The sequence below is a fragment of the Portunus trituberculatus genome, chromosome 28 (genome assembly GCF_017591435.1).
Source record: "Portunus trituberculatus isolate SZX2019 chromosome 28, ASM1759143v1, whole genome shotgun sequence".
NCBI classification, from domain to species: Eukaryota; Metazoa; Arthropoda; class Malacostraca; order Decapoda; family Portunidae; genus Portunus; species Portunus trituberculatus.
The window spans coordinates 1,829,770-1,842,269 of record NC_059282.1 but is presented as its reverse complement, the minus strand read 5'-3'; the positions used below and the strand labels follow the sequence as shown (position 1 = coordinate 1,842,269).

Below are 12,500 nucleotides of genomic sequence, written 5' to 3'. Positions count from 1 at the left end.
GGTGAGGCAGTGTTGCAGATTAAATGTTCAGATCTCATTACCCAAGCAGATATAATTAGTTCATTCAGTGATCTCAAAGAATTTAGGAGAGTGGTTCTTATATATCAATGGCTAAACCTTACTGACATGTCCATAATGAATGTAAAGATTAATTAATAACTGAGGAATTTGAAGTGTCTGTATGTTAGGTGACGTGCAGACTACAGGTATTCTGTGTGTTCTTCACTGGACAGGTGGGTACAGCGCCCTGCAGAGAATGTACCGGGACATTCAGGAGCCCATGCTGAATGCTGCACAGGAACAGTTTGGATCCAACCCCTTCGCATCACTTCTCGGGAACAGTGCTAATAGTAGGTGGTGGGAGAGCTTTGTATTGTTTCTTGTTGTTTGCCCCCAGGCTGGGGAGTGATGGCTCAGGAACATTACAGAATTAATGAAAATATTTTGTAGACATTTTGGAGGGAAGAAAAATGAGTTGGTAGGGACTTTGGTAAGAAAAAAAATGTGGGTAGAGACTACATTTTGATATGAATAGGTTTTCAAACTCTTCCCTTGTCTAACTGGCTGTTTTTAGCCTCTTTCTGATCGCCACAATCACAGTGTTGCATTTCCTGCTATCTTCTGCCACTGTTTTCATGCCAACTGACCTGATCTTGCTAACTGCAGACCTCCCCTTCTCCAGCAGCCACCATCCTGTACAAGACTTCCTTTTTTTTCTCTCTCCCCTATTCTGTCCACCTCTCTAATGCAAGAGTTAATCAGTATTCTCTATCTTTCAGTCCTTTCTGTAATAAATTCTGGAACTTCCTGCCTGCTTCTTTTTTTTTCACCTTCCTAGGACTTGAGGAGTCTTTCAAGGGGATGTTTCAGGACACTTATCCTTACATTTTTTAATAATTCTTTTGACATTTTTGGGAGACTGGCACTTCAGTTTATTTTTTATTTATTTATTTATTTATTTATTTATTTATTTATTATTTATTCATTTTTTTATTTTAATTTTCTTTTTCCCTTCCTTGGTCATGGAATGTGGTTAGTAGCATCGTTACATATGGCCGTAATCTAAGTGACATGTTACAGTGGCACCATTGAGTGTCATTTCATGCAGTGCCTAACCCATTGGTTCCCAAACTTTTTCACCTTGTTACCCAATTCAACATGCCACATTACTTTTACAAAATGTTGTCAACATTGATCTACGTATATGTTTAAATTAAAACACTACATATACATACCAGTTTATGCCTACCCCAGCTGATGCTCACAGAAAAACTGACTGAAATAGATGCAGTGGTGCCAGATTCTCAAACCCAAATCATCACATTTTCACCATAATTAGAAATGATCTTATTATTGACTAACATATCACATATTTACAAAAATTATTGCATTATCTTATCACATACATGCTACAGAAGGCTAAATGATAGTATTTTGCGATAATTATCGCACATCTGACAACACTGAATAGAGGCAGTCTCAGGCATTGAGTGACATGTACTGGACACATGGATGAGTCATCAGGGTTACTGAGTGACTTGTGTCCTGAAGCACATGTCAAAATACTTTAGGGCTGTCACACACTTAGATACATATCCCTTCTTTTCTAAAACTGTATATGTATTAGCTTTTGATGTTTGTTGTTACTCGGTTTAACTTTATTAATTATAATCAATTACTATTTAGAATAGTTATTTATAATAGATGATTATTTCCAATAAATGATTATTTATTATAGGTTTACTTTACCTCTTTGCATACTAAGAATAAATTAACATTAATCCTAATGGTGGGTACTGCAATGTTTTTTTATTTTCAGAATTCTTAACCTTTTTTCTATCACCTCTCCATTACTCCCCCTGGAGGTAATTTAGCCCCAGTTTGGGAACCACTGGCCTAACCATTTTGTGGCAGTTGACAGTGCACAAGCGGGACGAGAGAACAGTGAGCCTCTACCAAACCCCTGGGCACCACGGAGCTCCTCCTCAACCACCACCACAACTACCAGCCCCTCCTCAGGCACCACCCCCACCACCACCACCTCAACAACTGCCTCCAACAACACCACCAGCACCACTAGCACCACCACTACCTCCTCCACCTCCTCCAGCTCCACTACAATGCCAGGGATGGGTGGCCTAGGGCTGACTGGAATGCTGCAGAGCCCCGGCATGCAGTCACTTATGCAGCAGATGATGGAGAACCCACAGCTCCTCTCATCCATGATCAACGCACCTTACACACGTGCCATGTTTCAGGTGAGAGAGCCAGAGAGATGGAGAAAACCATTATTTACTATATGTATTTATCTATTGGTGTATTTTAGAAGTCAAACATAATTCATGTATATTGTGAAATAAACATTTTGCAGCAAATATACTTAAAATGTATTCACACACATGTGCATTCATACATACATACATGCATACATATATCAAGACTGTCCCTTGCAAAAAGTAAGGATGCCCAAGAGAAGGTTCATAACTTTCATATTCACACCACTTACAGATTAGCTCAGCTGTGAGTGAAACTATTTGTGGAGTCATTTTCTAGACTTTAGATGTTATGCTCTGAATTATGTACAGTAAGCCCCCGCATTTGGCGAATTAATAAGTGTGACGAAACTACCACCAAATGCTAATTTCACCAAACATGAGTTCTTTATACCATATAAATTGCCTAAAAAATGTCTGAATCAGTCTTTGGTCATTGCCAAAGCCCCTCTTTTGACCCCTAAAACACCATCTTTCGAGCTGAAATAAAATCTTTTGCCTTCACATATTAGAACACATGTACAAAGACCAATAAACAAGCATTTGTGATGCTTTCCTCATCCGTACTCCCCTTTTGCCACTTGTTTCCCTCGCCCACTTTCGTCCTTGCCGCCACCACCATTGCCCTTACACCCACCAGTACCACCTGTTGTGCTGGTAGAGGCCATTTTGGTGGTAAATCGCCAGAATTCGTTCCCACGCTAGCAGAACAGAGGGTAGCACAAACAAAATGGCTGAAGGGGACTCACACTGCATTCTGATAGGTTTAGAGAGAGGTCTGACGTCACAGGGGAGCCATGTGGTTTGTCGTGCATCCGCCAGGGGACCGCCAAGTTTGAATTCAAATCACCAAGCATGCACTCTGGTCCATGACCACCCTACTGCCAAAAGTGATTTTCGCCAAGCTGAGATTCGCCAAGTGGGGGGGCTTACTGTATTTAATTTAATCATAGTTCTGCTTGATATAGATCAAATGGCTGTTTGAATACCTCTAATATCAGTTGTGGGCCATTAGTTACAGCCTTGTCACGAGGATTGGCTGTGGTCAGAGCTATACCAGTATTTTTATAAGTTCTTTAGTAAGGCTTGACAGTTGTCCTTCAGGATACTGTTATGGCCACCACAATATGGATATTGATTGACAGACATGCACTACATTATCTCCTCTTCTTTAGCTCTAATCATTCTTTTACATTACCCTGTTTCTTTGTAGAATTTGGCAAGCAACCCAGACTTAGCTCAACAAATCATTGGCTCGAATCCTCTGTTTGCTGGCAACCCAGTCCTGCAGGAACAGATGAGGACTATGTTGCCCAGCTTCCTCAACCAGATGCAGAACCCTGAGGTGCAGAACTTCATGACCAACCCACAGGTGAGCTAATGAAGGATGCAGGATGAGGTCTCTCCATCTACTCTCCATCTTTTTATGCTGTCCATGTATTCTAGGTGACCCAGACAAAACTTATCTCTATTTATTCCCTTGTATGGCTTGTCGTTACCACTCCTAAGTTACCTTTCATTTACTCTTTTCCTGGACACTTAACTTTCCTGATAATTGTCACCAGAATGTTTTCAGCCGTGGTGTGAGAGTGACAGTTTTTCTGTAAGTGGTGTATGCTGCTTCCTGTGATGGTGAATGCCAGATGGACTACTATACCATTCCTTTATTCTATTTTGCATATCTGTTATCTAGTTGACACTTAACTTTTCTCCTTAATTATCATTGGAATAGCTTCAACCATTGTACTGCATGCTAACTCTCTTAAGCCTGATTGGGAACTAGCATCTAAGTGGGCTTTTTTGTTTAATCGTATTTTGTCGTCCTTGGCCAGATTTTCCCTCTTACATGAAAAAAATGCCAGCTAGTGCATGTGAAGGTGCCAGCCTGATGGTTTGCCATAACACAAGCCTCTCGTCTCCATCAGGCTCTCGCTGCAGTAGTCCAGATTCAGAATGCCTTGGAGCAATTAAGACTCACCTCCCCGGGACTCTTCAATGTCATGGGCCTGAATCCCACACAAGGCATCCCCACAGCTGGCCAGTCTACCACCACATCCACAGCCACCACCACCTCCTCCTCCACCACTACAGCCTCCACCAACTCCAGCAACACCACCACCTCTACCACCCCTGCGCCTCCCCTCATTCCTGGACTTGTTCCGGGCACAGACGCCTTTGCCAACTTGATGTCCACTATGGTGAGTTGTCATGTGTGTGTTCCTTAGTCATGTGTCTTTTGTTAATTCTTTTTTGTTAGCAAGTTATTTTACTGGTGTTGATCTTGTGTCATTTGCGGTGTCATTGACTTCTGTTTGCTTGCATGACTTCCTCAGGATGTTGATGTCTATGGTCTTATGGTGTCTTATCCTCTAAAAATTGGCAGCAGCTTCTGTTCTTCCTTACATCACTGCTTGGGCGACTTGTGAATTCTTAATGTTTTGATATATCAACAAAATTTAGGGTTTGAAGACACCATGAACATTTATGATACAGTGTTGGTGATGAGTAAGATAAGGTGGTACAGTAATACCTCGAGATACGAACACCCCTACATGCGATTTTTTTATATATGATGAAAAACTTCATATAATTTACGCCTTGAAATATGAAGATATTTTTAAGATACGAATAGCCATCAGTAGGTGGCGCAGCAATCGCTCGGCTACCCACGTCCACCCGAACATTCAGCCTGCATTGTGTATCGTTGTTCATCCTTTGTGCATGCATGTGTGCTCCTCGGCAGTGTGCAGTTTTTCTTAAGTTTTGCGAACTCAAGACCCCATGATCATGAATCCTAAAAATAAAAGTTTGGCGAGAAACACACAAAATAGCCTGTATTCACATACTGATTACACTTAGAAATTCAATAAATGAGTGAGTACAAATGGTGTTCTGCCCACAAGCAAGTCTTCCTCTTTGCAATGGTATAAAAAAAAAAATAAAAAATAAAAAATAAAAATCCCTAGATGTCATGGTTACCAAAATATCACAGGTTGAGTGAGGTGGTATCAGCGGTGTACGTGGCCTTGCGTCCGATCGGGTTCAGTGACTTTGGTTAGAGCGATAGAAAACGGGCCCCTTGTATACTCTCTCTCTCTCTCTCTCTCTCTCTCTCTCTCTCTCTCTCTCTCTCTCTCTCTCTCTCTCTCTCTCTCTCTCTCTCTCTCTCTCTCTCTCTCTCTCTCTTCTCTGTTCTGATACCACTCTCATTCAAAAGTTGTCTCCCTACAACATGGCAAATGACCCAAGGTGTAGAAGTAAGGCACGTGGGAGAGGGGGCAGAATCAGACACTGGGAAATCACTGTTGCTCCCACCATCCATCGTGGATGGTATATAAAGCATATGTTTACTCCTGATGAGTGTTGCCAGCTCAAAAGCAAAGAAAATGGGAAGAAAATAGCCAAAATAAAGCCGTAAAAAGCCTAAATGTATATCGACGTGCCCCAAGTCTTGCATGATGAACGTCTATCGACATGTCCCGAGTTTTGCAGGTTAAGTTGTTATTTTGGGCAACATAGTACATTTATATCATGCATACAATAAACATTGTATTTATCTTATATTAAATCTATACAGGCAACCCCGCTAAATGAAGGTTCACACAACAAAATTTTGCTACAATGAAGGTTTCCTTTTACTACCATCTGCGTGTTAACGAATATCAAACTCACTTTAACAAAATTTTATCCAGGTAATTTTTTCTAAGTTTGAAAGCCCTGCCATATACGCACAAGCCGACAGGCTTTTGAATACACCAACATCTCTCGTGGACAAAACGCGCACCACTCACTCCCCTAGTTCAAAACAATAACAGCGTTAGCAGCAGCTCGTCTTCACTCGCTCAACATGCCACCAAAAAGCCTTGCAATGTCGCCTAGCGTTGCTAAGAAGACCAGGAAGTCTCTTACTCTCGAAGTGAAGCTGGATATTATTCACAAATACGAGAGGCGAGAAAACTAATAGCATTGCTCGCCACAATGGTTTGACTCCATCTACTGTCTACTATTTTCAAGTCGGCAGATTCTATTAAGAAGACTGGTGAGATCATATCTTCCTTGGAACCTAAAAGAACCACGTGAACTCGTGACTCTGCTATGGATAAAATGGAAAGCCTTGTGGAAATGTGGTACATAAAATTTCATAAAATTTGTATGCTGTACAAAGATGTGCCCTTTGTTTACATTCCACAGGTTGCCAGCTAGTGTATTTCCCGCTCTACTGTCCCTCCCTACATAAATTTAAGATCATCTACATTATAGATTTACTTGCATACATACATTAGTGTACACTATAATGACTTAGTCTTAAATTAAACTGCTTAAATGTTTAACTTCATAATTTTTACTTTCATTAAACCTTTCACTTTACTATGATGCACTCTCACTTTTATTTACTCTCAATGGAAGCTCAAGTCAGTGGTCAAACTTATAATTGGTTATAATTGGTTCGCAAAACAAAAATTCACATAACGAATGGTTTTTTAGGAACGTAACCCGTTCGTTAAGCGAGGGTTGCCTGTATTTGGTTGGTATTTAAAGCATGTTAATTTCTTGGGTGGTTAAATTCGTATCACAAGAATGAATTGATTCTATTTCCATTAATTTCTATGGGAAATTTTTTTTTGATATACAATTTTTTTATATACAACGATCGTCACGGAACGAATTAAATTCATATGTTGAGGGATCACTGTACTCACTTGCCTCCTTCCTTTTCCTTGTGACAGTCACAGGCCCTGGGTTCAGGCGGTGGTGGTGGTGGTGGCGGTGGTAACCCCGAGCAGCAGTACGCCTCACAGTTGGAGCAACTCTCAGCGATGGGCTTCATCAACAGGGAAGCCAACCTTCAAGGTAAGGCACCAGGGAACAGGGGTGTTTGGGGCCAGACACTAAAGTTTTGCTGCCCACCAGTATTACATTTCTCTTTATTGTTTCTTACACAAGTTTCCTTATTTGAAATAGTTATTCAGCTGTAGTAATGTAATTTTCAGGTAGCATATTTTGTGTGGATGGTTTGGTTATATATTAGCTCCTTTTTGACAAGTGACAGTAATTTTGCACTAAGGAGGCAATTTCTTATGGTGGTAGTAAGCTATATGATAGTAGCATTGATAATGCTGTAAGTAGTTGGTTAGTAGCTCATTCACATTATGCCAGAGTACATACAGTGGACCATCTTCTCAGGTGAACTGCCATGTGATAATGCACTTTGTCATGTCACAGGCTGACAGACAACTAAAACATTCTGTTGGTTAAGTATGTTTTTTGGGTATTTCCTAAGCTGGAATGGGTTAGCATGGAGATTTTCTGTGTAGATTTTCAACTCCACATTATTCGTAGCAATATAATATAAAGAAAAATGGAAACATCTTAGTTATGAACAACAGGGCTATTGTTGATAGCTGGCCATTTGATTAGCTTCTTAATGGCAGCTGGGCCTCTGCAAGTGACAACTAACACAAAGCTTACCTCAGCTGTAATAAAGTTCAGTTGTTGGAGCACTCAGAGCCTTCCGGAATGTGGAGTAGTGTGATCTTTGGCTGTTGGCAATGTCACATGCCCTTGTGACAGCTGCACTAGGCACAAATTGTGTTCATTGGGCAATTCTTAGGCCAGTTGTAGATTGCGGAGAAATACTCACTACCCAGCTCATGGTAAACCTGCATGAGTAGGAGATAATGATGGTGTGGGCAGCAGCCAGTGTGAAAACTGCTTGCTTTGGCAGTGGGACACTGAGACTCCAGCTAGTTTACCTGCTGAACTACTGACCACTGTTAGTAAACAAGTGTAAAAACAGGATACAAAAGAGCAGGACTTTAGAAACATTGGACAAAGCAAATTGTTGAGCAAGATCACTGCTAAAAGAATAGCTAAATGGCTGTAATAGTGACAGATAGGTAGGTAGATATTTAAAGTGACACTTGAAGTCTGACCTGGTCCCCTCTGCCCTCCACAGCCCTCATTGCCACCTTTGGGGACGTGAACGCAGCGGTGGAGAGGCTGCTGGCACGCCCGGACCCACAGAGCTAAGGCAACGCCAGCCCTGTGTTTTTAGCTCCTCATGTTGTAACTGTTTCTCCATTAGTTTCCTCTAATCTGTGTGGGGTGTGTGTACTTCAGTGCATAGGTACTTCCTTCTCACAACCCCGTTGTCATCGCTGCTCCCCTCCAAGCAATGCAGCGTTGCCTCCTGTCAGTCAGTCGGGGGGACCTATTGGCATTGGGTGCATTTTTCCAGGTGATGATGTGGTGTTTGTATTGTTCTTGAGCTGCAGGTGGCTCTCTGAGGGCAGCACAGAGAGCCTTTGTGTACAGTATACACACAAATTGTATCACTAGATGGAGCTTGTCCAATTTGGTCTTCACAAGAAAGGGAATTGCTGTGTGGTGTGGGTAGAAGATAATTCAATGTGATTTGTTACCTTAAGGGGTATTGAGAGCCAGGACAAAAATCAAGCTGTACAGTTTCTCATGGAAGAAGGACTAGTAAGAATAGCAGCTATTGTATGAAGTAATTGTTTGCTTCTCCAGTAACCATCAATGCTGTGTTTCCTTGAGAACTCTTGCATCAGTAGCAGGCCCCCTCCTTCAGCCCCTGTAGTGTGGCACTGCTGTGCCTGCTGACACCTTCATTATGCTGTCAGGATCATCATTTACCTTGTCATCTTTGTATTCAATACATACATACGCTCATCTTTCTTTATTTTCAATATTATATTCATTTGTTTGTTGAAAGTTTGTTTCTTTTCTTTGTACATAATACCATTACGTACTACTACTATTACTATTACATGTTGAAGTATAGTGAGCATTTTAATACTTTTAACTGTGATGTGGTTTGTGAAGTGGTCTTACGTGCAAGCCTTCACCCACAAAGTTTCTTCAAGGACTTGGCTTTCACAGTGTTGTACTACCAGGATTTTGTTATGTGGTGAATGGACGCAGAGTATCATTAACTAAGCAAACTCTGATATGTTTGGTATGTTAAGAAAAAGGAGTTGATGTGTATGTGTAAATAGTACGACCTAATGATTCCATTCTTCTATTTCTCCAACTGCTGTCAGTCCCACACCAGTGTAAAGAGCAATGGTGTGGGCTGGTCTCCATACCCCCTATGGGAGGCGATTGTCAGGGACTCCTCTAATCTGGTGACCTTATCCCACAGCTGTTGATTTCTGGCATGATTTTTGCAGCCACTGAGGGAGATGTGTTATGGCCTTTGGTGGCTAGGTGATGTGTCAGGTGGTGGTGGTGGTGGTGATTAGCAAGATGAATGGGTTGTGATGATGATGTGCTAGATGATGACTGGTGAGAGGGTTGGTAAGGTAGTGGTGTGCCCTGATAAGCTGCTGGATCGCAATGGTTGACTGTTGCAAGACGTGGCATTAAGTTGGCGATGACTGTCAAGGTGCCTGCCTCGGAGCAACGTGGCAATGTGCTAGGAGTTGATTTCTGGGATGCTAGATTGTGGCTATTGATTTATTGGATGCATACCAGCACGACTGGGCCTGATTGCTGTGGTGGGAGACACAAGTGTTTTCATTGTTGATTGTCTGGTATTTGAAATGTGAAGAAAAATGAACTGATGACTGGGAGGAAGCAGGTTACTTATCATTTATTGAGTGAGCAGAAGGCAATCAGTGTTGTCTGTTGACACTGGGGTGAGGAGAAATACCATAACATAATGTCCCTCCCTTGGTTCATGTTGATTTTTTAAAGTGTCCATAAGTGGTCTGTGATTGTGTAAGGAAAGTTTGGGACACTGCAGTATTTTGTTTTCCATGCACCCATAGTTTTCTCTTGGATTTTTTAAGTTTGACATGCCGTGTTCACTGTTCTATGTGACCCAGAGCTGCTGAGGGAGTGTCGAAGTTGTCTCTGTGCTCGGGTGACACCATCGCTCAGGCTTCCCAGGGTTGTTGTCGCCGCACTCAGATGCATTTTCATCTTCACAACTCTTAGAGACATTTTTTCTATATACATAGCTTCATGTTTTCCATATCATAGTCTTGCTAGACATCTGAAGCCTTTCTTTTTTAACTTGTCTTTTCTGTTTCTTAGACGTGACACCGTGAGTGAGAAATCTAGGCGTAGATTTGCTAGCTTGTTACGTAGCCTTGTCTTGTGCTTCAGTGAGGCGCGTCACAGTCTGCGGCTGCCTCGTATAATAACTGTGAACATCATCAGACAGCACAAAAAGTCAGGATTTGTATCTGCTCTTTGTTTCTCTGGAAGTCCTTTATCGTAGTGTTTGCTCAAAATTCAGGTGAACATGTAATTAATTAGTGTACCTCAGGTGTGGCAGAGGTGAAGGCAGCCCTGCCACTGGCTCCTGAGATTCTGTGTCTCCAGGTACTGTTGTGTTCATGCAATAGTCTTGGGCAGCAAGGACGGATTGGAACATAGAGATAAAAAAAAGTGCATTTATTTTTACATTTCCATTGATGCCATACCTGCACGGGAGAGACAGAGCTCACGAGTACCTGCCCTTGAGCCTCAGCAGGCAGCAGGGGACATGTAGGAATGGGAAGAGCCCTGTGATGGGAACCTTACTGTGTCATTCAGGCTACACTAGGGTGGGCAAGGGGGAGAGAAAGAGAGCGAAAGGAAGAGAGTATGACCACTACCTTTGAGATATAGACATATATTTTTCACATCGATATGTATTAGAACCTCATAAATATATTTAGTGTGACTTGTTTGTGTGGTGAGGTGTGTGAATGCACAGCCTGGAGCAACTGAGCAGTGTAGCCCAAGTTTGAATGTCCTGTCTTGTTTTGGAGCCATCTGTGAGCAGGTTTTTGCAAATATACTTAGAGACTGGATTACTTTACCCTAAGGAAAATTATGAAAGGTCATATTTATATTAGATCATAACTGGCATGAAAATAAAGCAACATTTTGCTCCTGAAGATGAGATCTTTTGTCATTCTATCCTTAGTGGTTGTTTGTACCAGAGAGAGTAATCTTCCAGGATTTTTTGTGGGTTGCTTGGGAGGAACAATGTGCTGTGAGGGAGAGACATGTGATCTTGCAAGCTGCTTTTGTTGTTAGTGAAGGCAGTGTATGTGATTTGGGTGTGAAATATCCCAGTGTTTACTTTCACTTCTTGGAGGTTGTTATCTAGTATGCACACACACACACACACACACACACACACACACACACACACACACACACACACACACACACACACACACACACACACACACACTATATGGACAAAGAAATGATGAAGAAATTGATAAGTACTAAAATAAGACCTAGATTGGAATATGCAGGAGTTGTTTGGACACCCCATAAAAAGAAACACATAAGGAAATTGGAGACTGCAAAAAATGGCTACAAGAATGGTTCCAGAATTTAAAGGGATGACATATGAGGAGAGACTAAAAGCTATGGATCTACCAACCCTGGAACAGAGAAGAGAGAGAGGGGATCTGATACAAGTTTATAAATTGATTAACGGAATGGATCAAGTGGATAATGAGAAACTAATCCTGAGAGAAGAATATGAGATTAGAAGCACAAGATCGCATAGTAAGAAACTGAGGAAGGGAAGATGTCTGAGAGATGTTAAAAAATTTAGTTTCCCGCAAAGATGTGTTGAGACTTGGAACAGTTTGAGTGAGGAAGTGGTGTCAGCAAAGAGTGTACATAGTTTTAAAGAAAAATTGGATAAGTGTAGATATGGAGACGGGGCCACATGAGCATAAAGCCCAGGCCCTGTAAAACTACAACTAGGTAAATAAACACACACACACACACACACACTGTTCACCTAGCAGTGAGTAAGTACGGGATGTAAATCGAGGAGTTGTGACCTTGTCCTGGTGTGTGGTGTGTGCCTGGTCTCAGGCCTATCCGAAGATCGGAAACAATGAGCTCTGAGCTCGTTCCGTAGGGTAACGTCTGGCTGTCTCGTCAGAGACTGCAGCAGATCAAACTGAATTACACACACCGCGTAGTGTAGTGGTTAGCACGCTCGGCTCACACCCGAGAGGATCCGGGTTCGAATCCCGGAAAACGGCGAGGCAAATGGGCACGCCTCTTAATGTGTGGGGTGTGTTCACCTAGCCGTAAATAGGTACGGGATGTAACTCGAGGGGTTGTGGCCTCGTTTTCCCGGTATGTGGAGTGTGTTGTGGTCTCAGTTCTACCCGAAGATCGGTCTATGAGCTCTGAGCTCGCTCTGTAATAGGGAAGACTGGCTGGGTGACCAGCAGA

At 42.0% G+C, this 12,500-nt stretch overlaps 1 protein-coding gene across 1 annotated transcript in view; it reads left to right on the top strand.

The window, feature by feature from the left end:
* The window catches only part of LOC123510337 (ubiquilin-1-like), a 20,627-nt gene extending 9,437 nt beyond the window's left edge, over positions 1 to 11,190 (top strand). The window contains exons 4-10 of the mRNA XM_045265410.1: position 1; positions 234 to 350; positions 1,915 to 2,258; positions 3,487 to 3,645; positions 4,199 to 4,471; positions 7,001 to 7,124; positions 8,230 to 11,190. The exon at position 1 is cut by the window's left edge and continues 138 nt beyond it. Of these exons, the coding sequence (XP_045121345.1) occupies position 1; positions 234 to 350; positions 1,915 to 2,258; positions 3,487 to 3,645; positions 4,199 to 4,471; positions 7,001 to 7,124; positions 8,230 to 8,303 (1,092 nt within the window). The 3' untranslated portion in view covers positions 8,304 to 11,190. The remainder of the gene's footprint in view (positions 2 to 233; positions 351 to 1,914; positions 2,259 to 3,486; positions 3,646 to 4,198; positions 4,472 to 7,000; positions 7,125 to 8,229) is intronic.
* The last annotated feature ends 1,310 nt before the right edge of the window (positions 11,191 to 12,500 follow it).